The 27,937-nt window shown below is 46.2% G+C and overlaps 1 protein-coding gene across 1 annotated transcript in view; it reads right to left on the minus strand.

Moving 5' to 3' along the window:
* SLC1A2 (solute carrier family 1 member 2) overlaps positions 1-27,937 on the minus strand; it is a 102,000-nt gene that overhangs the window by 27,570 nt on the left and 46,493 nt on the right. The window contains exons 2-6 of the mRNA XM_042958043.1: positions 21,957-22,096; positions 19,978-20,130; positions 17,264-17,514; positions 12,262-12,430; positions 7,846-7,972 (exon numbers count right to left, since the gene is read on the minus strand). Of these exons, the coding sequence (XP_042813977.1) occupies positions 7,846-7,972; positions 12,262-12,430; positions 17,264-17,514; positions 19,978-20,130; positions 21,957-22,086 (830 nt within the window). The 5' untranslated portion in view covers positions 22,087-22,096. The remainder of the gene's footprint in view (positions 1-7,845; positions 7,973-12,261; positions 12,431-17,263; positions 17,515-19,977; positions 20,131-21,956; positions 22,097-27,937) is intronic.

The following is a 27,937-nucleotide window of genomic DNA, read 5'->3' on the forward strand; positions in this document are numbered from 1 at the left end:
ACAAATCAAGAAAACCATCTGAGCCAGAGAGTACATTTAGAGAAATGCGGTTTTATTACTTACTTCTAAGTCTGAAAGTATTTCTCTCCATCCTTACTCTACCAGCAATCCCGACCACCATACATCGCGTCTCAAGCGGTACAGTAAGAGCACTACACGCATCACCTCATTTAATTCTTACCACAACCCTGAAATCAAGGTATCATTACTCTTGGCAAACGAGGAAATCGACATTCAGAAAAGTTAAATAACCAGCCCACGACCACAAAACCAGGAAGTAGGAGGAGAACAATTCAGGTCCTGTGAAACTCCAAGGGTATTTTTCCCCTCACCAAGCCAAACCACTTCCCTTTAACTGGCAGTTGTAGCTCGTTGTAGCTAAGCCAACAGTTTACCATACACCGATTTATTCTCTATAACCTTATTTTATATTTCCATCTTACTATTGTTTGATAGGGAGCTTAGAAACCATTGGCTGTTGTCCTCACTCTTGAGTAAGCTCATCACGTGCTCTCTCATCTTGAGTGTATTTTTCCAATGTTGGGCAACATACTTTCTCTGTTGCCCAATCTGGTGGACCTGGAGCACAGACTTGGTCAGCCTGCGACACCTTCTGACTGAAATGAAACTGTTTGTGGGAAAGTTGATACCTTGGTAAGAATTATGAACTTATTTGAGAAAAAGACTGTGGGGGAAATGAAGTCCCAGGATAAGGCCATCAACAGGGGTAAAGGAGTCAGGAAAGGAAGACAGACACCCAAGCCAGATGTGATCTTTTTTTTTTTTTTTTTTGTAATTGTGCCTGAAGCAAACCCTTTCCTGGGTAAAGAAAAGATGTGAGGAGTAGATGAGAGTTATATACACATTTACATAAGACACGGAGCTTGTCCAGCCACTTACCAGCTACATGACCCTGGTTAGAGACTTATTCCCATTTTACAGGCATGCAAGTCAAGGCTTAGGCTAACTCCAGCCTCGTGGGATTGCTGCAAGGCTTACATTTTTGAAATGTAAATCCTGCACCCCTCCCTGTCAGCACCATTCATCTCCAACTGCTGACCAAGGAATCCTTTGTATGTTCTGTTTTTACACGGATTACGCACACCATGTCCTTTCCCCCACCATGCTTAATGAGTCAAGTCTGAGTTAATGCTGCTTTCTAAAACATCTCAGTCTACTGCCACCCAATGGTGGATGTTTTATAAGCAAAATATTTTGTCAAGGGGAACCTTCTTCTGAAAGAGCTGATTTGTAACTGACGATACGATACGTAGTAATAACATTAGAATAGCTGCTCCCTTCCTTGATGAATTTCCAGGCTGTAGCCTCCACGTGTTTCCCTGGGGTAAAGACTGATGATATTTGAGAACTGTTTCCGCAGGCATTAGGGAGCTATGTTGTTAAACCCTTGGCTTTCCCACCATTTTACACTCTCCTGGTGTGCCCATAGTCACAACATCTCCCAGATCAGCTGGGTAGTCTCAGAGGCCAACTCTTTGTTCCAGGGGATTGTAGGTAACTGAGCAGAATGCACCAATAAATGGCTTCCAATAAAGCCAACAAGCATTTATCTTCATAAACCAAGAGATCAATTATTTCCCAAGCACCAATCACCCTTTTGTGTACAGAAAAACACAAATATGAGCTATTCTGGGTGCCACTCAATTTTCCTGCTTTTCTGGGACAAGCCATTTGCAGAATGGAGAGAAAGTGTTTCCAAGGCTCTTTGCCAAGCAAGACAGCTATAGAATCCCCCTGGAGAACACATTTGAGCCAGAGCCAAATGGATTAGAGAGAGGGAACAGGTTACCTCCAGAGCACTCAGCTCGCTGGGAGAAACATGAGTTTCCCACTACAAATGGAGAGCGTTATTCAAAGGCCAGAAGGTAGAGTGTTAGGTAAATAAATATGGCAAGCAGGGGCCCTAGTTAACCCAAACACCTGGGTCTCCAGAACCAGAATGAGCATCAATTAGGACAAGGAAAGAGCCTTTAGCGCTATGGTGTCCTTTAAGGCCATTACTTCCCTGCACCTGTTTTCAAAACAAGTGGCTTAAGCTTCCACTCAGGAGCTAGAGCTTCTGAGTTCCTGGGTCACCGTATAATTCTCTCACTGGAAATGGCACTCCGTGGAAAAGAGAGGGCAAATGACCAGGATTCAAGGTCACCACTCAAAGCTTCTGAAATGAAGCAAACAATCAAAGCCATAAAGTAAAGTGCATAAAGAGGCTGAGGGCTCCAGTAAGCTTCTGAAGCCAAAGGGTGCCCAGTAATTGTTGGGCCAGTTTCTAAATTAGAAGGACATCACTGCAGAGCAGGGAGACAGAATGCCTCCCACCATGCCCTTAGACTGGTTGTACCTGCAGCTCTGGGCACTGTTTTCAAAGGCACTGATTCATCTAGGACTGGCCTGTCAAGCCTTTTTCTTACTATCACATCATCCATCCTTGCCTCCGTCCGCTTTGTACCTCAGTCCTTGTCATTTTAAGGTCTTTACCAAGTTGCCTTTCCCAAGACTGCGTTCGACTCCACAAACACAAACTCATACACAGAATTTAACATGCCCAGACCTCAGTGTGTCTGTGCATTCACAGACACCGGCTTCACACTCACCTGACCTGCCTGGTAACAACACGGATTCCCTGGGCTCACCACATACCTATTGAGTGAGAATCTCCTGGAGCTAACCTGGGGCATTTGTATTTTAAACAAGTTCCCCTAGGTAATTCTGACGTATTCTCGGAAACCAATGTTTCAAGGAATAAAATCTGTTCCACAACAGGATGAAATGCAGAAGTTACTTGGTTACCCTTCGGAAACCATTTGCATTAGCTCCAATTTATTCAAGACCTTTGGTCTTAACCCATTAAAGTAGTTAATTCAGGACTTTTAGTCACAGGACAGATGGTGGATCAGACAGTTAGATGGTTAGTGGAGAGACTTTCTCGGTCTGGCCATAAAGTCACTCTGGCTTTGCCCCGCACCGCTATTGGTTTTCAACAGCAACACCAGTCTCCCAGTTTGGGACAGATCCCAAGAGAACCAAAAAAAGGGAAGAGTCTGTCAACAAAGAGCCAAACACACATTCTAAGAGTTACCTAGATGTGTTGTCTGCTCTCAGGCTCAAAAAGTAACACAAATCTCCATTTTACCCAGTCCGCTTAGAGACTGGTGTTCCGGCTATCCAAGCAGTGACTGCTGACAGTTTCTCTGTGTGGACTAGAACTTTGGATGAGGATAGAGGGAAAATCAGTACGCAGAGCCTCCAGGCTTGTAGTCTCCCCTCCCCCCTCCCCCACACCTCCCCAGGGACTTCCTTTTGCAAGTAAATAGACCCCAACTTGTCAAGGTAGCCTGCAAGGCCTTAATGGCATCTGTCTCCGGCCCACCTCTCCAATTTCACTGCCTTCCACGCCCCCTCACCAACCAACCACATTGCAGGTACTCCGGACCTTCGTCTGAACCTTAAAAACCTTTCACTTGCTGTTTCCTCCCACTGAAAAATTCTAATATGGGTTCTTCGCAGAGCTGCCTCTTCCCATTCTTCAGATCTCCATCAAAAGCCACTTCCCCAGGCAGCCCTCCTGGACCCCCAGGATACAGTCCAAGCCATACTTCCATCCCCCGTCACTCTCTGTCCCACTCTCCTGGTTACTAACTTTGTAGCACTGACTGCTGTCTGAATTCTTATTTGCTTCCTTTTATTCTTTCTCTTTCCTTTCAGTAGAATGTAGGCTCTGTGAGGGCCAGAATATTTCTCTGTCTTCTTCACCATTACACTAGCTAAAATTGTTATTGGCATAGAAGAGGGGCTCAAAAACATTCATGGAGTGACAGAATGGATGGATAGCTGGATGGCTGGATGGCTGGATGGCTGGATGGATGGAAGGGATGGAGGGATGGAAGGGATGGATGGATGGATGGATGGATGGATGGAAGGGATGGATGGACAGTGGCAGTGGGTTAAAAAGGAGGGAGAATTGAGAGTGGACAGAGATCTCACTTCTCACTTTGTGTTTCTAGAGTGGTGAGATTATGAAAAGTTTTACTTTCTGTTTAAGGTTATCAGATTTTCAAAAAAAATGTTTTAAAGAAATTTGCAAAAAAATGAGGATATTAAAATCATACTGAAATTAAGGGTTTTTCTTTTTTTGATGAATCAGAGAGCCTTTTAGGCTTCTTAAAGGATCCATGAACACACAGAAACAGAGGATACGGATTGAATTGATAATAGTCATGATAATCACAAAATAACAACAATGATAACACTGTTCATAGAAAGTGTTTAGACAGGACCCAGCATATGAGAAATGCTTTGTAACTGTTGATCACAATTTCACTCAATTCTCACGGCAACCCTAAGACACTGATTCTATGCTCAATCCATTCAGATCATGGGGTTTAGAATGTGTCTAATTCGCCTAAAGTCACACAGTTAGTACTAGGAGGATGCCGGATTCACTCCAATCTGAAGTCAGACAGAAGTTGAATTAGGCACCACTCCCACACAACTCCCACTCTCCCACTACTTAGGCTGTGCGACACTGGGCAAGTTAACTTCTGTGCTTAGTTTTTACAACTGGAAAATGGGGCTAACAAAAGTCCCTATTTCTGCTAGGTATTATGGAGACCAATAAATGAATTAATGTATGGAAAATAATTGGAATAGTACTAAGCATATAGCAGGAAGTTGGCAAGTCTTAGCTATGATTTAATAATTATGATAATAATTATTAGCTCCCCAATAATAAATAGATACAATACAATCACTGAGGTAGTGCTGAGCATATAGCAAGAATTTAATAACTATAAGTTATAATTTAGTAATAATTGTTACTAGAATAATAGGGATCTCTGCAACGTTATATTTTGCTATTATACTGTTCTTATTAGCACACAGAGAAGAACACAAAAGAACTCTGATCATTTAAGCTTTGAGAGGGTCCGTTGAAGAGTAATTGACTGTCCTACCCCAAACCGTCTCACACACATTGTTATCAAACGCTGACGAGGCAGCTCAGGAATGAAAGAAATGTGTAGAATCGGCATCTCCTACCACGTCACACCCTCCTGACTGTTTGCCTAGATGAGGTAACTGAACAGCTGTCAGAAGTCATTGCATACACCTTGCTCCTGACTCACAATTGCTCGGCATCTCCTGGGTTTTGATGCTAAATCTTTAGGAGTTTTGGTTTCATTGAATAGGAAACCTTAATCCACACCCCTCTTCCTTGGGGAGAAGTGAGCGCACACACTTTATCCCATGATTCATCTCCCACATTTCCTCTCCTTCAAGGGCTCAGTGCAAATATTGCCCACATCACTGGCATCGTAGTACAGAAATCTGAACTGTAGTTTTAGAGCGAGGATGTTCATTCTGCTAAGAATTCCAGGGGACCAGTGCAGATCCTAATGTTTACTACCAAGAGGCATATTCTGCTTCATTATTTACTAAGTCCTCAGCAAGCTCAGGCAGATTTGTAAAAAAGACTCGAAACATATTTTTAGACCGTCACATTGTGGGTGACTTTAAATTTTCATACAAAAGAAGTATTCAGAAATCTAGGGTTGCCTGAGCAGTTGAAGAATCGATACAATAAAAACAAAAACAAAATCACATTATTTTACCAGCGTCCTGTCCATGTTTTCAAAGTACAATAAAGCGATCTGAACAAGCCAGGCCTGGTAAATATGGTTCATGAAATCATAAGGAACATCTTTTTTTCTTTTCCTGCTTATTTACTCATTTATTCATTCAATAAATACTAATTTTTTTTTCCGTGAAGTGTATTCTCTTTTTTTTTTTTTTTTTTTTTTTTTTAATGTCAAGTTGGCTAACATACAGTGTATACAGTGTGCTCTTGGTTTTGGGGGTAGATTCCCATGTTAACAATGGCCAAATGATGGAAAGAGCCTAAATGTCCATCAACTGACGAATGGATAAAGAAGATGTGGTTTATATATACAATGGAATACTACTTGGCAGTGAGAAAGAATGAAATCTGGCCTTTTGCAGCAATGTGGATGGAACCGGAGTGTGGATGGAACGCTGAGTGAGATAAGTCAGGCAGAGAAAGACACGTATCATATGTTTTCACTCATATGAGGAACATCTTCTGGATCTGAGACCCTGGGGCCTTCAGCTAGTCCACTCACTCTTGAGGTTTTAGTAAGAATTACTACCAGCACATCACAAGGTTGGGTTCTGTGGGGATAAAAAATAAGCCAGGAGCAGATTCTTGTTCTTGGAAAGGGGGAGGAGGAGCCGAGGAAAGGAAGAAGAGAAAAAGAAGGTAGAATTTTAGTGGGAGGCACCATGCAGAAATGAAGGAAGCCCAGAGGAGGAGGAGGGTTGGGGAAGGTGAGTAGGCTGAGAACAAGCAGAGACGGAGAATTGGCAATCCTGAATTCCTGTGACAGGACACAGGGGTCGTTTGGTCTCATAATGGTTTTGGTTTTTTTCTAGACAGGCATATCAGACCATCAAAGAGGTCCGGAACAAATGCACGTAAAAATCTTTCATCCGAGAGAGAGTGGACGCTAGAGGTCTGAAGGTGGTACCGTTTCCTTTACAGAAGACTGGGCACTCATACCCTCCTGGGCTGCCCTAGATTTCAGAACCGCTGACCACAAAGACACACGCAATAAAGCAGAGACAGTATTGCTTAGATAATTCAAAGAAAAAAGTCACCCACTTAGGCATCAAGGATTATGAAATCCACAGGCACTCCAGCTCTTCGCCCCACTAGCTATGTCATCTTAAGCAAAATTAATTCACCTCAATACACCTCAGTTGCCTTTTCTGTAAAATGGGAGTCATGGTGCCATCTTTGCGGGGCTTACTGGGATCACATTTGATAGGCACTAAGCACTTATCCTGGCTCTTGGCAGATACAAGGAAATCAATAGCTGGTAACTTTTATGATTATAATGATCAGGACGATGTTAAGGAATCAAGATTTGGTGACTCTGGATGTATCATATGATACAGTTTTCTCTTCCATAAAACTAGAGGGTGGAACAAGATTTCCAAGAGCACTTACAACTCTAATATTGCCTCTGTGATTTCACTGTTTGCATGGCCTGAGAACTGCCTCTTTTTCCTGCTGCACGAGTCATAAAACTACAATACCTTGCTTTTGGACACCAGAATATTAGCGTAGTGGTCCTGCCACACACCCTCAGTCATGCTGTATCATCCTGGGTATCTTGGACTTATCTTAGCGTTTCCTCACAGTGCTCAGGTTCAGGGTTACTAATCGGTTTTTCCAGCTTGTCTATCTTTTCTTGCTTTTCGTTGTTGTTTTTGTTTTCCCACAGGCAGGAATAGGCAAACTTTATGTGAAGGGCCAAAGAGTAAAGACTTCAGTTTTTTAAGGCTACACAATCTTGGTCTGAACTGCCCAACTCTGCCATTTGGCACAAAGCAACCCTAGACAATATGTGAACGAATGGGCATAGCTGTGTGCCAATAAGACTTTATTTATGGGTCCTGAAGGTGAATTTCATATAATTTTCATGTGTTGTGGAACACTATTACTCTTTTGATTTTTTTTTTTCCGGCAACATGAAAACATAAAACCCATTCCTAACTTGTAGGCCACACTAAACGCATAGCAAGCAGATAGGATCTGGCCCAAGGATGGGCCACGGTTTTCCAACCCATTTTCCAGGGGCAGCTCCCCCCAGAGAAGATTTTCATCCTTTTCTCAAAGTTTTTTTTCCAGAGAGCCCTTTGCTTGCTCCATGCCTACTCTCTCCTGCTGGGAGGGCTCTGTTATCTTTCAAGGATCCCAAGACCTTCAGACACCCTCCCCCAACACTGAGTAAGAACAAGCCCACTTACCACATGATCATGATCACTAACTTCATTACAATCTCATTCAAAATGTTGAAGAATTCCACCATCAGCTTGGCCTGCTCTCCCATCTTCCCCATGGCGATGCCAAAAGCAATGAAAAACCCGATCAGACCTGTTGAGTGAATCACATCGCGCAGAAGGACAAGTTACAAAGTGTGTGTTTCTTCTCCCTCCTTCACCATTCCCGACACAGGGAGCCACCTTCTCACCTGCCCGTTACCCCGCAAATGAGGCATTAGGGTTCACACTGAAAATACCTTTCCCTTGGATAATTATGGCATCCCTTAACATTTCCCACAAGAGCGAGTTGAACTGTCAGCGGTATCAGTTCCTTGAAAAAAATGAATTCCATTTCATTCCAAACTCAAAAGCACTCTTCTCTCTCCTCCTCCCTTACCATGGGTAAGCAGATTCCAGAGTACACAGATTAACAAAGGAAGGCTTGTTGAGGCTTGGGGATTATCATGCAAACTTTGGGGCCCACATTAGAACTGCAGAGACCAATTAGCCAATAAAGTCTCTGCCAGAGTTATGTCTACATTGGCTTAGGGCTAGTGCAAATTCATGTGTGGCTGGTATGTTCCGCTGCAGAAAAATCCTAAGTATAAAAGTATCTTTCTACTGCTACATGCCTAATACGAGAAGGAGGAAGAATGTCGAAAAGTCAAATGGAAAGCAGTGAGAAATCCAAAATAGTTGGGAAACCCCAACTGACCCAGTTCGTTTGTATTTAACCTGTGATTTATTAACTCCTCAACATTCTTTTCATGGTCAAAATGGTTAGAATGCTTCCCCTTTTTTTTTTCAACTGTATTTTTTATCAGTATCATAAAGGCAGAACATAGACTTTGAAACTCGCTAGCCCCTCAGTCCCCTTCTCACTTCACTTGGCATGGCTTGACTTCTATCTAAATCTAGCCCCACCCCAGCCTCTAGGGTCAATCCTAACCCCAGGCTGGAAGGACGTGAGGAGCTCTGTCCCCATCAAAGGCACTAGGTCCTGGACCAGCTTCAACACCCAGCCTTGAGTCTTATCTCTGTGTTGTCTTTGCCTCTTTCCCCACACCAGAGTATGTTGGCATATGTGCTAGGAAGCTGCCATATACTTTGGTTCCTCCAAGCTTGGCCTGGCTTTTCTCCTCCCAGAAGTTTCTCTTCCCCTACCGCTCCTTCCCATCCTTTTCCTCAGAGTTTCACCCCCTGCCTAGTCTCACCCAGGCCCACCCAGGGACTGGGCCACTTTATGGCTAACAGATATCCCCATGATTGTCTGGGGGCTGTCTGGATTTCTGATTACTAGCCACTCTGTGCCCCCTTCCCACTCTGACCCATTGTGGCCAATCCTGGGGCTCCAATTCTGACTACTGGCATGGACTACCAACCAATGTTGCTGTCCCCATAGCTGCAGGCCCTTGCTTGCCCATCTGACATTTCTTCTGAACGGTAGTATGGCCAATATTCTAGGCCCTCTCTTTCCTTCCTCTTCCCTATGACTGCCGTGTCCCAGTTTGGCAGGTCTAATTTACAACCCTCCCTATTATATCGTTTCCTAATGTATCCAGTTATGCCTGGAGTCTTGAGTTACACTGGGTAAATTATATCATTATAATCTGATTCTCTTAGGGAAGAATTCTTTCTTTCTGAATCTCCGACTTCACCTTTTTCCTAGCCCCCCAGAGACACTCACCTCCCCACACTATGCACGTAACAACCCAGATTGTTCAACTATCCTTCACTGGACCCTCTCTCTCTTTAGCAAAAAGAACTCAGCACCTGCACTCAGGATTGTTAATCCCTGGTAACGAATATTTCCCCTTTTCAGTTCTTAGCTAGAAAGACTGGCAAGTGATTTACAAGTGAGTTATTGGCCATAAAGACAGAGGCTTTGTGAGAAGCAGTGACCAGGGGAGTGTGGTCTCACTCTGCAGTAACGTATGGAACCAAATTCAGACTATTCCCAAGCCTTCTCTCAAGCCCACGGAGAGGAGTCTGTTGGGTGTGTGATGAGACATAATCTGTGAACATTCTGGCTGAGAAGACCTAGTATTACCCAGTTAATTCCATTTGGAGATTTTAAGAGAAACTCCTCAAGGTCTCAAAGTCACAAAATGCTGGCATAAAAGGGCTACCCTTGCAGAGCCAGCAGAAATTGAGCCACATCTATGACTATGAGAGAGAGACGTTGGAAGGAGCAAAATCTCCCAGGAGTTGACTTAATGGATGGGGTTAGAGTGGAGCTCAGAAGTGGTCTGGAGGTTTTGGCGGAGAAAGGAGTCCTTCAAGAAGTAGGAGGCCAGAGTCAGGGTTTTGTCTTCACTTACTGCAATGTTCAATCATTGGGACTTTCCAAAGCCAAAAAAAAAAAAAAAAGCCACCTTCTCCACCCTCAGAAGACCAAGGGAAGAATCTTGTTTTAGCCATGACTTGTAAATGAGATGTTTCCCAACGGTCAAACTTCCCTTGGCTTTCCAGGACCTCACTCTGCACTTGGACACTCACGTCCAGCTTCCATGTCATTTCCCTCTGTCAACACAGCTTCACTGAACTCACTTACTGGAACTGGGGTGTTTCACTTGAACAAAGCCCTTTTAGACTTGGTCACTGGGGCTGAGAGAGTAGTGAGTTGTGTTGAAACTCCCTAGGGCAGCTCAAGGTCAACGTGACTTCCCAGAATCCACTGAGAATCTGGAAACGACCGTGTAAGTCTTCTGAATGATTCACCCCAAAGTTCGGCCTCATTACTCATGGCCTTAACCTCCTCCAGAGTATGTAGAAGACTGTGGGACCACTTTGACTATGGGGTTTGGGGGAACAGAGCAGGGCTGGCAAGGTCCTGAAAGGCTCACAGACATCTGGGCAGTGGAGGAGAAGGGCTTGATCAGGGGTGGAGGCTGAAGGTATTTGCAAGCTCTCCTCAGAGGAACTCACCCACTTTCTCCTCTCTCTTTCCTCCTGTCACCTCTCACTGATGGTCAACAACATTTACTGATCTTCCATTGCCTGCCAACCTATTCAGTGTATCTCCTCTCACACTGTCATTGACTCAACCTGTTTCCTTCGAGAACAAACCGAGATGATCCCTCACTGAAGCTTCTGCTTTTCAGTGCCTGGGCAATCCTTCTCTTCTACATCCTTCTCTCAACCATTCTGGGTTAGTTACTCATAAAATTATCAAATTTAGAATAAACAAACAAAACAGACAACCAGGATATCCAGTCAAAATGTGAATTGCAGATAAACAATGAATATATTTTATTTTGGTATAAGTATGTCTCGTGCAGTATTTGGGACATACTCTACACTAACAAATCATTTGTTGTTCATCTGAAATTCACCCTTAACTCGGCATCCAATACTTTACCTACAACCCTCCTAAAGAGACAAGGGTATTTGATCTCCTAGATGGCAAAGCGGAAGGACCACGGAGCTGATCCATTTCTAACCAGCTGTCCCTCAAACCCTTAGAAGTCTTGCTTGCACAGATTAACGTACTTTTTCCACCCAGCTTCCCCATTTCTTCCAGCTTAGGGCCAAATGTCCCTCTTTCTTGTTCATGGGACACCACTCTAACAGTGGGTGGGGGTTATGGTGGGGAGTGGTCCCAGGGGGTGGGTAGGGAGTAAACTGAGCAAAGGGGAGTCACTCCCATGATGGGGAATCTTCATCCTCTGTGGGGGCGTTTTCTTATGGTGCCCCTCAGCTCTCCACTCACCTTGGATAATGACAGTAGCTGAGAAGAGAGCACACACTATATACTACTGTGCTCCACAAGCACAATCTCATTTAATGCTCATAATGATCTGCAAGAGAAACGCAATCTCGTCCCGTTTCAAATGAATCTCGAGAAGTGAAGCAACTTGGCCATGGTCAGGTCACCAGTGAGTGGTCCATAAGGGATCTGAACCCAGCCTGTCTACCTGCAGAGCCGAAGAACCAAGTAATGGCATGCTATGAAGGCTCCAGGGTGGGGGAAAGGGCTCACTGGAATCCCAGAGAGTTAAACAAGATAATCTTTTGATAAGCTCCTCTGAGCACCAACACCAACACTTCACACTCCTGATAGCACTGTGTTGTTTTAAAGGCTGTGAAAGCTGGGGTGGGCTATCCCTGTGCCTAGTGCAGCACTAGCATGCAGGGCAGTTCAAAAAAAAAAAAATGCTGAAAAAAATGGAAGAATTGGATGCGTAACTTCCTGCAATGGACAGTCAGAGAAAGTTACTTGCCAACATCACGTTAGTCCCCTCTCTCTTCCCATAACTGACCTCTAGCTGCCATGTCCCCTCGCGGTCCTGCTTGCCTCTCTCCCTCTTCCTTAATCTTTCAACGAGGGATGCCGAGGTGCTGAGATGCAGGAAAGGTTGGCCATCGTCTCCCCCCAGAGGTGAACACCACGATGCCTACCTAAGACATTCATGCCATCCTTGAACTCCAGGCCCTTCTTGATAACCACCTTCGCTTCCTCAGGCGCCTCCGTCACGGTCTCGTTCAATAATGAGATGACAGCGTTGGTGGCATTGCCCTCCTCATCTGATGGAGGTGCCACCAGGACTTTCTTGGTCACCGTTTGAATCTAATGGAGTGGGAGGAGGAAGGGGGGAATATAAAGATAAGGCGTTTGACCACCAAAAGCCTAGGCACTTAGACGTTTTTAAAATCCCTAGGATGTTAAAAAATTAATTAAGAAATATCAAAACAAGGTTATGAAAGTTGGGCAATAGTTCAATGTTCGTGTTTAACGAAGTGATATTTTATTATACACATACAGTAGGAAACGATTGTCCTCATCACTTGATAATTATAGAACTGACAGCACTCATTTGTAATGTAGTGTGATCCAGTAATGGGACACAAGCTTCGAGTTGGGGGACAGTCCCATGATTGTAGCCCTTGACTGTAGCCTCTTTCAGTCCCATGATTGTAGCCCTGCATCTCAGAGACAACATCCAGCATCGATCACCGAAGCTCTTCATAATTGTGAACCCCAGTTGGATGGCCCTTTTTGCCTCTTGGGAGGGGCCCTGGATCTGGCCAAGAGTCGGAAAGTGAGGGTCTTCGCAGGGAACAGGTCCACCTGTTTTGTTCCTTCCTGCCTGGGACCTGTCTGGCGGTCTTCACAGACGAAGCCTCATTCGGGCTCCTTCCAGAGTCATGGTCTGCTGGGCAGCTCCATCTGGGCACCAGATGCTGGGTACTCGCAGCTGCCAGCAGCTGCCATGACAGGATTGTTGGCTTATATTTCAGACCAAAAATGTAAGATGGGAAGACACCCACTCCTTCTGGGCAGTGATGCCAAGGTTTGCTCAATGTTTGCCAAGCATCTCTGTGCAAGTGGCCCCCTGAGAACCTCTCATGCTATTCCTCGACATCTGTGGCATCCATTCTAATTTTAAAGGTGCCAGGCACCCTGCATGCAGAGTGCTGTAAAACACACTTCCGAGCCCCGAGAAACAATACCTCCAAGGGCATTAAAATAGAACTCCTGCAGAATCCTAGAATGTCAGTGCTGGTACATAGTAGGCAACAGATGGCTAAACCCTGAATAGCTATGGGAGAGGAGGCAAGGAGAACTCAGATGACCTGTCAGATGGCACAGAGTTCTTGGCAGAACTGGGACTTGAACTCCAAGGGCCACCACCAAGTTCTTCCACTCCCTGTGCTACCGAGACCCAGTCCTACGGCAGCTAGGCCTAACAGTGAACAGCGCCGAGCTGACCAGCTCTCCAAAGTGGGAGAGAAGCACGATGTGGCTCTGTTCTAGCCTGGCCACGTGTGCTTGTGCAGTGAGGAAGGAAGCCCAGGCTGAGTGTGCAAGGGGAGGACAGACAGCTCATGGGCTCCTGGGTCTGGGCAACGTTGGCAAGAAGAAAGAATGCAGGCATGATCAGAAGAGTCATACTCCCAGGAAAAATGGAGGGCCAGAAGCCAACATTCTCTGTCCTGAGAATGCTATAGAAGCCAAGTCTTGAGTTCAAAGGACGAACGGCCATGGTCGTAAACAAATGGTGGCTCTCAGGAACAGGTGGCAGCAGGTGTTGAATGTTTGACACACATTATCTCTTATGTCAACAGTAGCCCCTCAAGGCTCAGGGGGCTCGCTAACTGCAGGGCAGAAAGCTAGCTAGTTGCTGAAGCAGGATTCAAAATGAGTTACGTTTGACTCCCAAATCAGCTTCCAAATAGCATGGGCCAGTGGCTCAGGTTGAAGGCGAGGAGATAGGGATACTGGAACACAGGCCTGGTCTCTGCCTCAGTTCACGAGCCGAGCCTGTCTGGGTTGGACAACCCCATCTGGATGCCAACTCCAGTCTACCCGAGTCCAAGCCACCAGGGTCTGTCATCTTAAAACAGGTTGGTTCTGGACTGTGTCCCCCAACGCCCGAACATAAGTAAGTTCCATTGGGCGGGGACCCTGGCTGTCTCATTGCCTGTGGCATCTTGTGCACAGTGGAGAGCCAGCACCCAGGAAGTGCTCTCAAATATCAGATGGATGAGCAAACACACATCACTGGATTCCCCGCAAGAGAAGACCCATGCGGTCCCTGTGGCTAGCCTTGACTGAATGTGGTCAGACCGCACCTGACATTCCGCTGCTGTCCTGGAAAGCTCACGCTGGTTCAGCCCCAAGCAGCAAGCAGGAGGCCCCGCTGCTCTCTAAGACACAGGGCCTGCCACCTTGAGCAAGGCAGCCTCTGCTCCGGGGACAGTGCGCCTGCCTCTTTCCATCTCTGTGTCTAACTGTGGCAGTGAAGCCCTCCACACCCAAGGCAAGCTTTTTGTAGTCACTTCCAAGCTGTATCCCGAGGACACAGAAAGCACTTGCCTGGCATCCCTTCTCTCTGGTAACGGGATGTCACCCTACAACGGTTCCCTTTCGCTGAACCCTCTTTAAGGGCCCCCTGGGCCCATGGATTGCTCCTAGTTTAAGACCCCCTTCTTCTGGGCTGCCTGAGATGTACATGCTCCCTTGCCCTGAGGTAAATAAAAGAGTCTACACATTTTTTTCCTCTGATTGTCCCAACTCAAAGGGGCAGTGACCCTGGACTGAGCTGGGGGGTGGGGGGGGCGGCTAAGGGCTCATTCCCTCATACGAATATTGCCAGTGGAGGGGTGGGTCCAGGGCAGGGACGGGGCAGGGAATGGCTCAGCCCTCTATTCTAGTGTGCACAGTAGCCCTGCCGTGGGCAGCTTCATACGGAGATCGCCCACTGACCGGACAGGTCACCGAGTGAGCGTGGCTAACACCACTAAAGCTCACCCAAGATCAGAGCAACGGCTCCTGGTGCCTGTCTGCCTCAGTCCTGCTTTGCTAAGACGAAGGGGTCGCCTCTCATGGAGCATGGTCACGACGGGGCCCAGGAAGGAGGCCCCAGTCCGTGCCTCCATCGTGCCTCTCGTGCCACCCCTCCCCCCTGGTTCCCGAGTGCTTTCATGTAAGTAGGTTCCCTCTACAGAGGGAGCGCCAGGAAGCACCCCTCCCTTCCCTTCCCACCCTACCTCCTGAGCTGAAATGGTTTCTTTCATTTTTTTTATTATGTGCTAATGGAGGCTTTTTGATTTGTCCTTTGTGGTTGTTCTCGAATTTTATTTCATTTTTCCTTTTGATTGAAGTAGAGTGGACACACGATATATTTCGTTAGCTTCAGCTGTACCACACAGTGATTTGACAAGTCTACACATCACGCCTTGCTCACCCCAAGTGTAGTTACCGTCTGTCCCCTCACAACACCGTTACAGTATCATTGGCTGCAGTCCCTGTGCTGTGCCTTTCACCCCCACGACTTCTTCCTTCTATAACAGGAAGCCTATGCCTCCCCCTCTCCTTCACCCACTCTGCCCATCCCCCACTTCCTTCCCTCTGACGACCATCGGTTTATTCTCCGAAAGTAGAAGAAGGCTGTTGCTGCTTTTTACATGTTTGTGTATTCATTTGTCTTGGCTTTTGTTGTTGTTGTCGTTTTTTTTTTTTTTAGTTTGTACATATAAGTGAAATCACGTGGTATCTGTCTTTCCCTGACTTATTTCACTTAGCACCATGCCCTCCGGGTCCATCCACGTTGTCGCAAATGGCAAAAATCTCATTCTTTTTCACGGCTGAGTGCTATTCCATCGTGTATATGTATATACGCCACATCTTCTTTATCCATGAGATGGTTTCCTTTAACGTAGCCCTCTGCCCTAAGTGCCACCAACGCAGCACTGGAAATCAGAGAACACATCTTAACCCAGAGTAAGCGGGGCCCAGCCGTGGTTGACAATAGGATTTGGGGGACAGCTGGGAAAGCAAACTTTTCCTCTAGGCAGCCTGTCTCCGAAGTTCATTCTTCTGTGGTTCCCTGGAAATGGCTGGAGGAGATTCCTGGGTTCTGGTTGAACCTTGGTGCTAGCTCTCTCTCCCTCCATGGGCTAATGGGAACTGATGCGAATTCTCACCTAACCTGACCTTGGGGGCTAGACAACAGGCTGGGGAGCGAGGCCTCAGTCTCTCTCACTCTCTCCGTGGTTCCACCGAGCAGAATCCTCCATTTTCTTAAATTTGAAGCTTTAAAAAACTCGATCTGCCCGTACGCAGTCGGCAGGAGCATACATCACTACAAACCTTTGTAGAGCCGTTTTGCAACATCCAGCAAATTTGAAATCTAGAACTCCTGGGCAGGACATGAGCTCCCAAGAATTTATTTTTCAGAAATAACTACACAATCGTGAGGAGAGAGAGAGAGATGATGGTAAGGCACTGTTAAATAAAAGAGTACGGCACAGCACAGCATATACAATGCAGTTACCACTTGGGTTGAATTTTTTCTAAAGATTATGCACACAGGCAAAAAATATATATGGAAGGAAACAAAATTCCCAGCATGAGTAGTTCTAGGGAAGGGAAGTACATCTACACCGTTTAAACTTTTTACAGCCCTCATGTATTACTTCCACAATTTGAAAACACCCAATCCCCGGGCCTACACTACAGATTCTGACTCTGTAAGGCATGTGTCTTTTTTAAATGCATCACATGTGGTGTTGCTATCCTACCAACATAGAGACCCACTGGGCACTCTAGAGGGTTGAAGGCAAGGGCGATTTTCAAACGTGTGCCCTTGGACAGCCCACCCATGGAAACCAAAAAACAAGGGAAAAAGTAACGGGGTGGGGGAAAAAAGGAAGAAGGGGAATCCCAGAGCAAAGAGATGTGAAGTGAGCTGGAAAAAAAGGAAGGTTAATAAAATAAAGCAAAATACGACTTTAATTCCAAAATCCTGCTCCAAATCACCTCCTACAATCCCTAGACAGAGGTAATTAAATATAGGAAAATTGCTCCCCAGGGCTGGTTCACCGAAACACTCCCTAAGTTATTATCTTGATAACTGAAGGAGGCTAGAGAGGCAAGAACATCAGAACTCTGGGTTACCTGCTGAAAACAGGCTTGGACAAGGTTTTCAGGGAAGAGATTTCGGATGAGGTCCAGGAAGGCATCCAGGCTGGACACTTCATCATTTTTCTTCCCGGGTCCCAGCTGCTTCTTGAGTTTGGGGTTCCCTGGGTGGATGGCCAAGACCAAGATGACCCCCAGCACTGCGGCAATGACGGTTGTGGACATGTAATACACCATGGCTCTCGTGCCCAAGCGTCCACTGGCTTTAGCATCCAGGCCTGACAAACCTGGATTGAAATGATATGGGAAGGATTAATCCTACGATGCCCATCTCTGCATACCTAGAACGTGGCTTCATATTACTCAAATGCATGAATGGTTAATTAAACCTCCTCCTACTGAATGTTTGGTCCTACAAATCCTATAGTTTACAGTTCTTTTGTCTATTATTATTTTATTTAAAAAAATTTTTTTAATGTTTATTTTATTTTTGAGACAGAGAGAGACAGAGTATGAACGGGGGAGGGTCAGAGAAAGAGGGAGACACAGAATCTGAAACAGGCTCCAGGCTCTGAACTGTCAGCACAGAGCCCGATGCGGGGCTCGAACTCACGGACCGTGAGATCATGACCTGAGCCGAAGTTGGACGCTTAACCGACTGAGCCACCCAGGTGCCCCATATTATTACTTTATTTTAGAGAGAGAGAGCGTGCACATGCACACGAGAAGAGGAGAGGGGCAGGGGAAGAAAGAGAGAATCCTAAGCAGGCTCCATGCTCAGCACGGAGCCTGACACGGGGCTTGATCCCATGACCCTGGGATCATGACCCGAGCCGAATCAAGAGTCCAACGCTCAACAGACTGAGCCACCTAGGTGCCCCCTACAGTTTACCGTTCTGTTCTCCCAGGACATTTTTGAGATTCTAGAGAACCAGAGTTGAAGATTTCTGGTTCGGAGTTTATAAAATGATCAATGACTACTTTCTGTCAGTCTGCAATAGTGAGTTCAAGTTGAATGTATTCCATTTTTTAATTCTGAGAGCATGTCCTTCCCACCTATTTGGTATTAAGATATCCTTTCTTTATGAGGTGATGGTGCTGGAACGTTTTCTTTTAATGTCTTCACTTAAAAGACAAAAACAAAAACAAAACAAAACAAAAACAAAACAAAAAATCTGGCAGTCCTGGTGATTGATATCAAGCATCTAGCATAGTGATCAAGCACAGCCCTCCCTCCTCCAAGGCGAAGCATGACGGAGACCCACATTTTCCAACCCAGTGCAGGGATTAGAGAACACAAAGGTGGGTGCTCTGTCTACACTGTGGGAGGTTCTGTGATTGTTAGAGGAAATTCCAAGCAAGTCACAAAAACTCCTGCCTTCACTAGGTTTTTTCCCAGTTGTATGTTCAATTTTTCTACTTCCTGGTTTCAGTTTCTGCTTTTACTAGACAGAGAGATTGTAGCCCTTGCTGTGCGGGAGGAAGTCACTGGTGCAAAGTTTTCTGAATTAAGCTGACTTATCTACAAGCCACTTCTCCTTACAACCTAAAGTCGGATTCTGGCCAACAGACACTAAGTTTCCTTGCCAGGTTGACCAGTATATGGTCTGTTAAACAGGCATGGAGAATACTTTCTCTGGTTTGAAAAGGCGCCTTTAAGGTTAAAGCACAATTTCACTCAGTCTGGGGCTGATTGATGAGACCTTGCATTCACTGGGCTCGCTGGTTGACCCGAGATGAGACTATAGAACAACGTGGCTTAGCGTCTGAATCTCTTGATGTTTCGAGAGCCTCACTTCCTTCATAAGGTGGACAGCTTTCTCAAGGTCACCTAGATGGCACCAAGTATCAATCAAAGCCTAGCTTTCAGCCTTAAATCAGAGCCCAGTCTTTAAACTACATCAGTTTAATGGGGTGCCTGGCTGGCTCAGTCGGTTAAGCATCCAACTTTGACTCAGGTCGTGATCTCGCGGTTTGTGAGTTCAAGCCCCGTGTCAGGGCCTGTGCTGACAGCTTAGAGTGTGCAGCCTGCTTTGGATTCTGTGTCTCCCTCTCTCAGCCTCTTGCCCGCTCACACACACACACACACACTCTCTCTCTCTCTCTCTCTCTCTCTCTCTCTCTCTCTCTCAAAAAGTAAATAAATATTTAAAAAATTAAAAAAAATAAACTACATCAATTTGTACCCTATTTGAGCAGTGTTATTTAGTAAAGAGAAAACTACCAGCATAAGCCCAGAGAGGTGAAAACATTCTTTGCAATAAAAGACTTCTTTCAGCCCCAAAGAGTTGAACTTGATTTACACTTTAAGGGTAACTTTCTTCTTAAAAACTTGAAGGGTTTCACATCTAGTATTTAATTTATTTTTAATACCCACTTCCTTCTACACCCAGTTAAATAGTAAAGAGAAAATGTCCTTTTCTATTTATTACTTTTATCAGAATCTGAGCGAAATATAATTTGGAAAATGAGAAAAGTATACATTCAAAATTGAAATCACTATAGTTATTAACCCTTTGCAACATGTGGCAGTTTCCTTTTCATCTTTTTTTGCTAGACAGAAGGGCTGGCCAACAGATGAGAAATTCGTTTTGGGTTGATAGTCCCCATTTTAGGGACAGGAAAACCAAGGCTCTGAAATAAAATGACATAGACAATCACATTCATTCATTCATCCATTCATTCAATCAAATTGAGATTCGATGGTCACTCCACAAACCGGATGGGAGTACGATCCCCTGTGGCCTTACCTGTGATTAAGCTGGAGATGATGAGAGGCAGAATAAGCATTTTTAGCATCCTCATGAGTATATCCCCTGGGAAGGCTATTAACATAACCACGTCAGGGTGGAGAGGAGAGGCCAAGCGGAGAAGCCCTCCACATACTGCCCCCAGGATGACACCTATAAGGGAGAGGGGGAGATATCTGAATTTATTTTGGGCCCGATAAAGTGACTAACTCTAGGAAGTCTGCAACGTTGACCTTTTTCCTACTTCTCCATTATCGGATAATGAATAGCACATAATGAAAATACCATTAGATCGTGAAGTCGACTTTGACGACTAGTGAGAGAATACTGTGTACCTCCAACTATTCTAAACGGCAGTACTGACAGGGTCAAGGAGAGCCCTCTCAAGGCTTTGTGAGAAGGAGGATAAGGTAACTTGACTAACTTCTTTGAAGATACTGTCCCCTGGTAGAGTCAGAAATATAGTCAGAAATAATCCATAGTGCCAGATACTGCTTCCCAGGCCCTCCAAGCCTAGGCCTGGCCATTGGTATGGTGTTTAACATATTCCTTCCCTTTCTGACTGGATACCAGACAAAAGGAACATTTGATTTACCAAGCCGGTGCGAGTTTTCTTTTTCCTTCTATTTTCTTTGGCTCCCAACAATTTCCCCGTGGCTCATTCTCAAGAAGTTTTGTCCTTGACTTCTATGTTCTCTTACATAATCTTTAGACTTGCTGATTTTATGGCAGATTGTGGGGAGGGGGGGGGTCTCTAAAAGTGTATAATTTGGGAAGAAACAATTTAGGCAGAGTTGCTGGCAGGAGCCTTTCACTTTGCATACTTGGGGATTCCACGAGACAAACTTTGGATCTCTGCAGACAGGAGGCCGACATAAAAGATCCTTGTAGAAACCACAAATCAGGTCATAGCACCACTGGCTAGGAGGGAGGGAGGAAGTTCCTACATCCGTGGGCTATGATGTTAACTGCAGGGATGGGAGGGGAGTGATGTGTCCAAAAGCCTGATGGTTTTTACTTTTACAGGTAAAAAATATACTTCTTTAGAATCTACGATGAGTAAAATTTCTTCATGTGGAAGGTAACCTTTGGAAACCCTACCACACCTCTGTCTTCTTTCATTAAGTAAACTGAGCTGTGGCAAGCCCCCAGTCCAGACCCTGGTCCACTGACATCCAAGATGACTGACTCAGAGGAGAAGTCACGGAATGGAGTGGGGAAAGGGCAAGGCACGATGAGTTGTTCATTGCTTCTGTATGCAGCCTAAGTGAGAGCTGAAGAACAAGGAGGGATCGAGAGAGGAAATGATGTGGTTGTCACTACAAAATACTGCAATCTCCCCATTTTCAATAAACCCTGGTCGAAAACCCAAGACTAAGGTGTGTCAACAGTCACACAAAAGGACAACCACAGCCTGGGCGAGGTCTGAAGCAGAGGAATCAGGCTCTTGCGAAGGAGCCAGACCAGATCCAGGCTTCTGGACAAACCTCTTCTACCCTGACCTCATTAGCTAATGTGCTAATTTAATCTAAGTTAATGAGGGTGTTCGTAGGTGAGACGTTGGGAGCCCTCTTCGTGGGGTTTTCAGCAACTGCTGCCTTTATCGCCATGCAGGTATTTCTCTAAGTGTGGTATGCTGACCATCTGTCTTGGAACCACCTAGAAGATTTGTTAAGATGGAGATTCGAAGGCCTCACTGCAGATGGGCCACAGTCTCCGCGTGTAGGGCCGGGGAATCTGTGTGTTCACACACTCACAAGAGGTGGTGAGGACCACTAGAATCCCAAAGGAGAAAACAGATAGCCAGGGCAGGTGGATGGGAGACTGCATCGTCAAGGCAGCCGTGCCTGGGCAAAGGAGGCCTTAGGCTCCTTTACAGGGGGAGGGGCTTCCTTTACAGGGGGAGGGCGGCCGTGGGAGCCAGCTTCCGCACAGAGCCCGGAGGCAGCCAGAGAAGACAGGCAGGCCCTGTCACTTACCAAACACGGTCAGTGTGAGCAGGAGATTCTTCCCCAGCTTGTCGCACAGGCGCAGGCCCAGAGGCCGGTGCTTCGGCTCCTCTGAGCTGAGATGGCTGTCGTGCATCCGTACTTCCACCTGCTTGGGCATGTTGTTGGCACTGCAAGAAGAGCAAAGGTAGTGGTGAGGGCCTGCTGGGTGCCCCCCTTGTGCAGTCTGCGGGGCTCAGGTAACAGCAGGTCAAACAGGCCTCCCGCCAGGTACGGTGGGGTATCTAGAACCACTGGCAGGAAAATAAAAACCAGAGCAGCTCAGGGGACTCTGAACTGCAGTTACCTGTAAGCAGGACGCCAGGACACATGGAACCTCTACACGCCAGGCACTTTTATCCCTGCCATCTTGGATCATCATGGTAAAGAAAAGGCATACCACAAGGCGGGGTGAGGTTCTTCCAAGAGTTGCCCACCATGGCAACTCTGAGAGGCAAGTATTTCAGCCCCGTTTTCCAGAGAGTAACTTGCTCAGGGTCACAAGGCTAAAAGAAATGGAGATACAGGGGCGCCTGGGTGGCTCAGTCCCTTAAGCGTCTGACTCTGGCTCAGGTCATGATCTCACAGCTCGTGGGTTCTAGCCCTGCGTCGGGCTCTGTGCTGACAGCTCAGAGCCTGCAGCCTGTTTGGGATTCTGTGTCTCCCTCTCTCCCTGCCCCTCCCCGACTCGTGCTCTGTCTCTCTCTCTCTCTCTCTCTCTCTTTCAAAAATAAACATTATAACATTTTTTTAAAAAAATAAAAGAAATGGAGATATCAACCCAGCTATATCTGCCTCCAAAACCTGAGCTCTTTCATTCTTGTATCAATAGCCCAAAGTGACCTTTGGATTATCTCAGGTCAGAAGGGTCATGACCTAAGTCACGCTAAATTCAAACGCCTCTGAGCTCAAGCCTTCCCAATCCTGGTCATGGAAAAGTCATAAATGTGGGTGGTCCAAGTTCTGCCTCTCTTTTGGAAAGCATGGTCTATCTAGTTTTTTAAAAATTCAATCAACTGTGGTTTTTAAAAGGTCATCTGCATTATCAGGGCTTTGCTAAGCTGCCCAAGAGTCATGCTACTCAGCGTCAAAGACGTGTGGCTTTAAGAAGCACGTGATCCCCTTCAGCCCTCAGTGCAGCCCAGCCCTTTCCCAGATAAGCCCCATGCTGTGATGAGAGTCTTACAGGGGTGGTTGCGGGTAATGAGTACACTGCCTCTTTTTCCAGCTTGGTCATTGGCAGGCCAGTAAGATTTCAAATTTAGGCTTGGAGATTCACATCGGGAGGCCAATTTTTTTTACTTTGCCAACTTAAGACCCTTTTGTTAGTTGCCATTTACAATCACCATCGCGTGATTCAAAAAATCCCTTAAGTCTTCAACACCGAGAAAGACAGGTCACGGTCTCGAATAAATGGCAATGCCTTCGAAGATGGGAGGGAGCTAGCCTTACCCAGATATTGTCTCCAGAGATTGGGAAAGGCTTCCTTTGGAACCAGTAGCAATCGGCGGACCAGGGGTTTGAAATCACTGGTTATAATGGAAATCGTGTGGGTTTTGGAGACAGGGAACCTGGGATTTAAATCATGCCTCCATCACTTGCTAACTGTGTGGTGTGTAGAAAGAAGGCCTTGGGGCGCCTGGGTGGCTCAGTCGGTTAAGCGTCCAACTTCGGCTCAGGTCATGATCTCACGGTCCATGAGTTCGAGCCCCGCCTTGGGCTCTGTGCTGACAGCTCAGAGCCTGAAGCCTCTTCAGATTCTGTGTCTTTCTCTCTCTCTCTGCCCCTCCCCCACTCACACTCTGTCTCTCTCTCTCTCTCAAAAATAAATAAACATTAAAAAAAAAAGAAAGAAAGAAAGAAGGCCTCGATGCCTACCTTGTGGACATTAAACATGGTAAGATAGGTTAGGGGCCTCGCATGACACCTGGCATGGGTTGTGACTTTCTCCAGGCAGCACGGAAACATACGGTATTCATCAAGTTCATTACAAGGGTGACGTTTGCTCCACCATTCCAACAAGACACCAAGCTTAGCTTCCAGAGTCTCAGATTTAAGACCAGGGACCCAAATACAACTACGTACTCTTTCCTAACAGGCTCCTTAATATACTCGCTACCAAAATGTTTTGAAATTAGGAATGATGTCTCATGATCTGGTTAGAATACCCAAATGAAAATATTAGTCAAAATATCAGCATCTCGGTGTCCCCTTCGTGGCCTAATTATCTACTCATCTAGTTAGTTTTGGGGCAGCCTCTGACTAGCTGTCATGTGTGTGCTAATGATCACTCAGACTGTCTGAAAAGAAAGTAGGGCATGACTGCTCGCAGCAAGCACATGAGGGCCAATCTGGTCAGCAAGCAAGAAACACCACTTCCTCTAATCTCCACAGGAAACAGACAGAAAGGCTCTTTTTACAACACAGCAGGGGAAAATGATCAAAACGGTCTTTTTTAACATGGGTAGACCATATGTTTCCATTGGGATCTTTTGATAGTTTTAAGCATTTCTCCAGTCAGTAATCTAAAGCTCCAAACCAGGAAGCGGCCAACAAAGAACGGAGGCCGTGTGTGTTCTGAAATGGCGAGTGCATCCGTCAGCCAGCCTTTGGCATCACTCTAGGTCCCCTTGAGATTGTAAACCCCTCTGCCTCCTGCTTCGTTTGAATCCCTTTTGCCACTGAAGTTAGACTCAGGTGCACGATTGGTATTTAAGTGAGACTAGCAAGCATTTCAACCAAATGCTCTGGCAAGATCCAAAGGATATAATGAAAGTGTTAGGCACCAAAACAGCCACGTCAGAGTGAAGACACGCCAGTGTTAGGTAAACGCACGCACGCAGTCCAGCAGTGTGGCTGAGTGTCTGATGCGCACAATGCTTAGTTGTACGCACCTGCTGTATGTTTAATGGTTTGTTTCTCAGGCCATGACAAAATGTCCCCGAAACCCTGAATCAAAACAGCCACATCAAAGTGGCAGCATCAAAATGCCATGAACCCACATGTATTTATTGAGAGGATCCCTGTGACTTCCTCAGCTCCCTTGAAATTAACCAAATGCTCATAGGCTCAGAGGAGGTTCTGACATCGGCTCGTAGAGAATGATTTGCGACGTACATCAGGAACCCAGCTTGCATCTAGGAACACAAAGTCCCCTAAAAACTCTTGGTAGCAATTCTATACCAGCCTACATGATCACCACATCACCAGAACACAGGAGAGCCTGAAGTGGAGAATATTATAGAACACAGCATCACATCATACTGTACAACAGCGCAGAGCTGTTTGTAAGACTTATACATACATGGCATATGAATGCTGGTTACTGAATGCACACAATAACAGTGGCAGTAACAAGGATACCTGGTATTTACCAAGTATTCTATATGTCAAATGCTATCCTCAGGAGAGAGTAAGGTGTAATCCCTGCTCTTAAAGAGCTTGTCAAGGGAATCTGCTTTACATGTGGGCCGTGGTCAAGCTCTGCAGTGGGTAGCTGGGGAAATGGGAAAAATGGTACCCAACGTAGCTTTGGGGAAGAACAGTGTTCAAGAACAGCTCCCAGGAGGGCTGACACCAGAGTTCTATCTTAAAGAATGGATCTAATTCAAACGTCTATATCCGTCACCAGTCCGTGAACCCTGGGAGAGCAGGGCTGGATCTTTCACACCTGGTACCAAGGGCTTGATGACTATTTGCTCGAAGAAATTATAAATTGGAAAGCAACTACAAAGGGCAGGCACCTTCCTTTCTCCTGGGAATGAGGCCCTTTTACGGACAGAGTGGCAGCATATCGCTTCTGCAAGCCTCTTTCCGGTCTTGCGTTTATTCCACAGATTTCTACTGGACACATATGACAGGTCCCATGCTGTTCTGGATGCTAAAGATATCACAATAAACGAAGCAAGCAGAACCCTTGCTCTCATGCAGTGAACATTTTAGCGGAACAACAAATAAATGGACAAACATATTTCACGTGGAAATACGCGCTGGGAGGAAAATGACACGTGGAGAGGAGGTGTGCTATATTTTGCATCAGGTGGCTGGGGAAGGCTTCTGTGATAAGGGGGCCTTAAAAGCAAAACCTGCAGGGAATGAGGGCTCTCTTACATGAATCAGGCAATTTATCCAGAGCTTAGGAAATAAACGGAATGTACACCGTTTAGAAACCTGTATTTCCACACTGGAGCCTGAAGCTCCCACCAGATGTAATTCCAGGTGTCCACATGCTGGTTTCTTAGCACAGGCACTGATTCAAATGAATGTTGAACCAGTAATGCCGCGCTCTATTACCATCATGCATATGATGGGAGTTTCGGCTGTCCCAGCTCCCAGCAAGGGGAATGATACCAGGGAGAGGTGAGCTGGACACCAAAGGAAGGCTAAGGTCACAACAGCCTGCACATTTGCTTCCCTGGCAATGAACAGAAAGGGCAAGACCTGATATGGGCAAGCTCACCGGAGAAACACAGTAAGTTAATTCGAGTGTGTGCACTTACCCCCTTATCATTCCTCCCTTCCTACAACCTGTAGGAAGTGTACACAGAACCTGTGCCTGTGTACACAGAAAAGCAATGAGGAGTTTAGAAGCTCAGGTGTGGCTTGGTGAGATCAAGTCCATCCAGCCTGATGCTGTCCAACCCCGCTGACCACCTCTGTTTCCACTTGAGTGACTTCTGGATGGAACATTTAGCAATGCAATTCCTTAACACTGGAAGTTGTGCATGCCAATTCCGCTGGATCGCTCTCTATTGGCCCACAAAGGAAGGCCATGTGATGGGACATCTGTTTGGATAATTGAAAACTTCAAGAATGAGCCTATAATTTCCTTCAGCCATAACGTCTCCGCTGAATTAGTTAAACGGCTGTTAATTTCGCAGTCGCTGCCCTGTCCCTTCTCACGCAAATCCACGAGTACTGTTTCAGCTTCTCGCGCAAGACTTCCTCTGGGCTCGAAAGGGAACATGTAATGGGGCCGGCTGGTGCTGAGTTTTAAACTATTCTGAGAACCTGCTTTTCATTAGCATTCGATTTCCCTTGCTCTGTCAAGAGCCTCTAAGAATAGGCTCGTTAGATGTGGGCTCTGATTCAGATTTCCTGCCAGCACACTTCAGTGTTGCCTTATCTGGCACCATAGTCTTTCTTCCTCTTCCACTGGCTCAGTGAGGTGGCAACAGAACATTCCCCAGGGAACCTAAAAGCAACTGATGTGTTTCTGCCTGGAGGATGTGAGATCTCCAAGGAGCATCACCATCCAGCCCTCTGCTGTGCAAGTCCAAGAGCCTGAGGAGACAATGCCCAGGAATTGCCCTAAGGGGGACTCCTAGGTCAGACCCTCAAAAACAAAAATAGAGCCTGCTGAGGTCCTTTCCTCTTGGGTGGTTGGCGTGTTTGGAAAACAACGCTGGAAATGCCAGTGCTGTCACAAACCGGTGACTATAGCTGTGACTGCCCCACATCTGGGATTTCCCCAGCTCCCTAAAGAATGCCACCTTTGCTGTGAAAGGGACTGGAACTCTAAGACAGCGGGGCATTCCCAGCCCACCAGTCCCTCCACCCTCGCTAGGTCCTGTGAGACCTGGTTGAATGGTGTCATGACTCTCCCTCTGACAGCCACTGGGTCTTCAAGGACCCTGTGAATGAAATCTAAATGTTTGCAACCTCCAAATCTCCCTCCGGTCCCTTCTTCTGTTCATCTTTGGCTGCTATGTCCCCGTCTCGAATCACAGACATGCTTTCTAGAAAGGCCCTGCCAGTGGGCCACTCTAGACTTCACAAACGATACTCCTTTTCTATGGCTTTTTCCTGAGCATCCAAAGGTCTGGTTCAAGAGCACAGTTTAGAGTTTTCCCAAATCATGACAGGATCGGACCTGGGAACAAAATGCAACTGGAAGTCAGGAGGCCTGGGTTCTAATTCCAGGCCTGCTGCTACCTGGTAGCGTTGGGAATAGCATGGGGATAAAACGGATG

The sequence above is a fragment of the Panthera tigris genome, chromosome D1 (assembly GCF_018350195.1).
Source record: "Panthera tigris isolate Pti1 chromosome D1, P.tigris_Pti1_mat1.1, whole genome shotgun sequence".
NCBI classification, from domain to species: domain Eukaryota; kingdom Metazoa; phylum Chordata; class Mammalia; order Carnivora; family Felidae; genus Panthera; species Panthera tigris.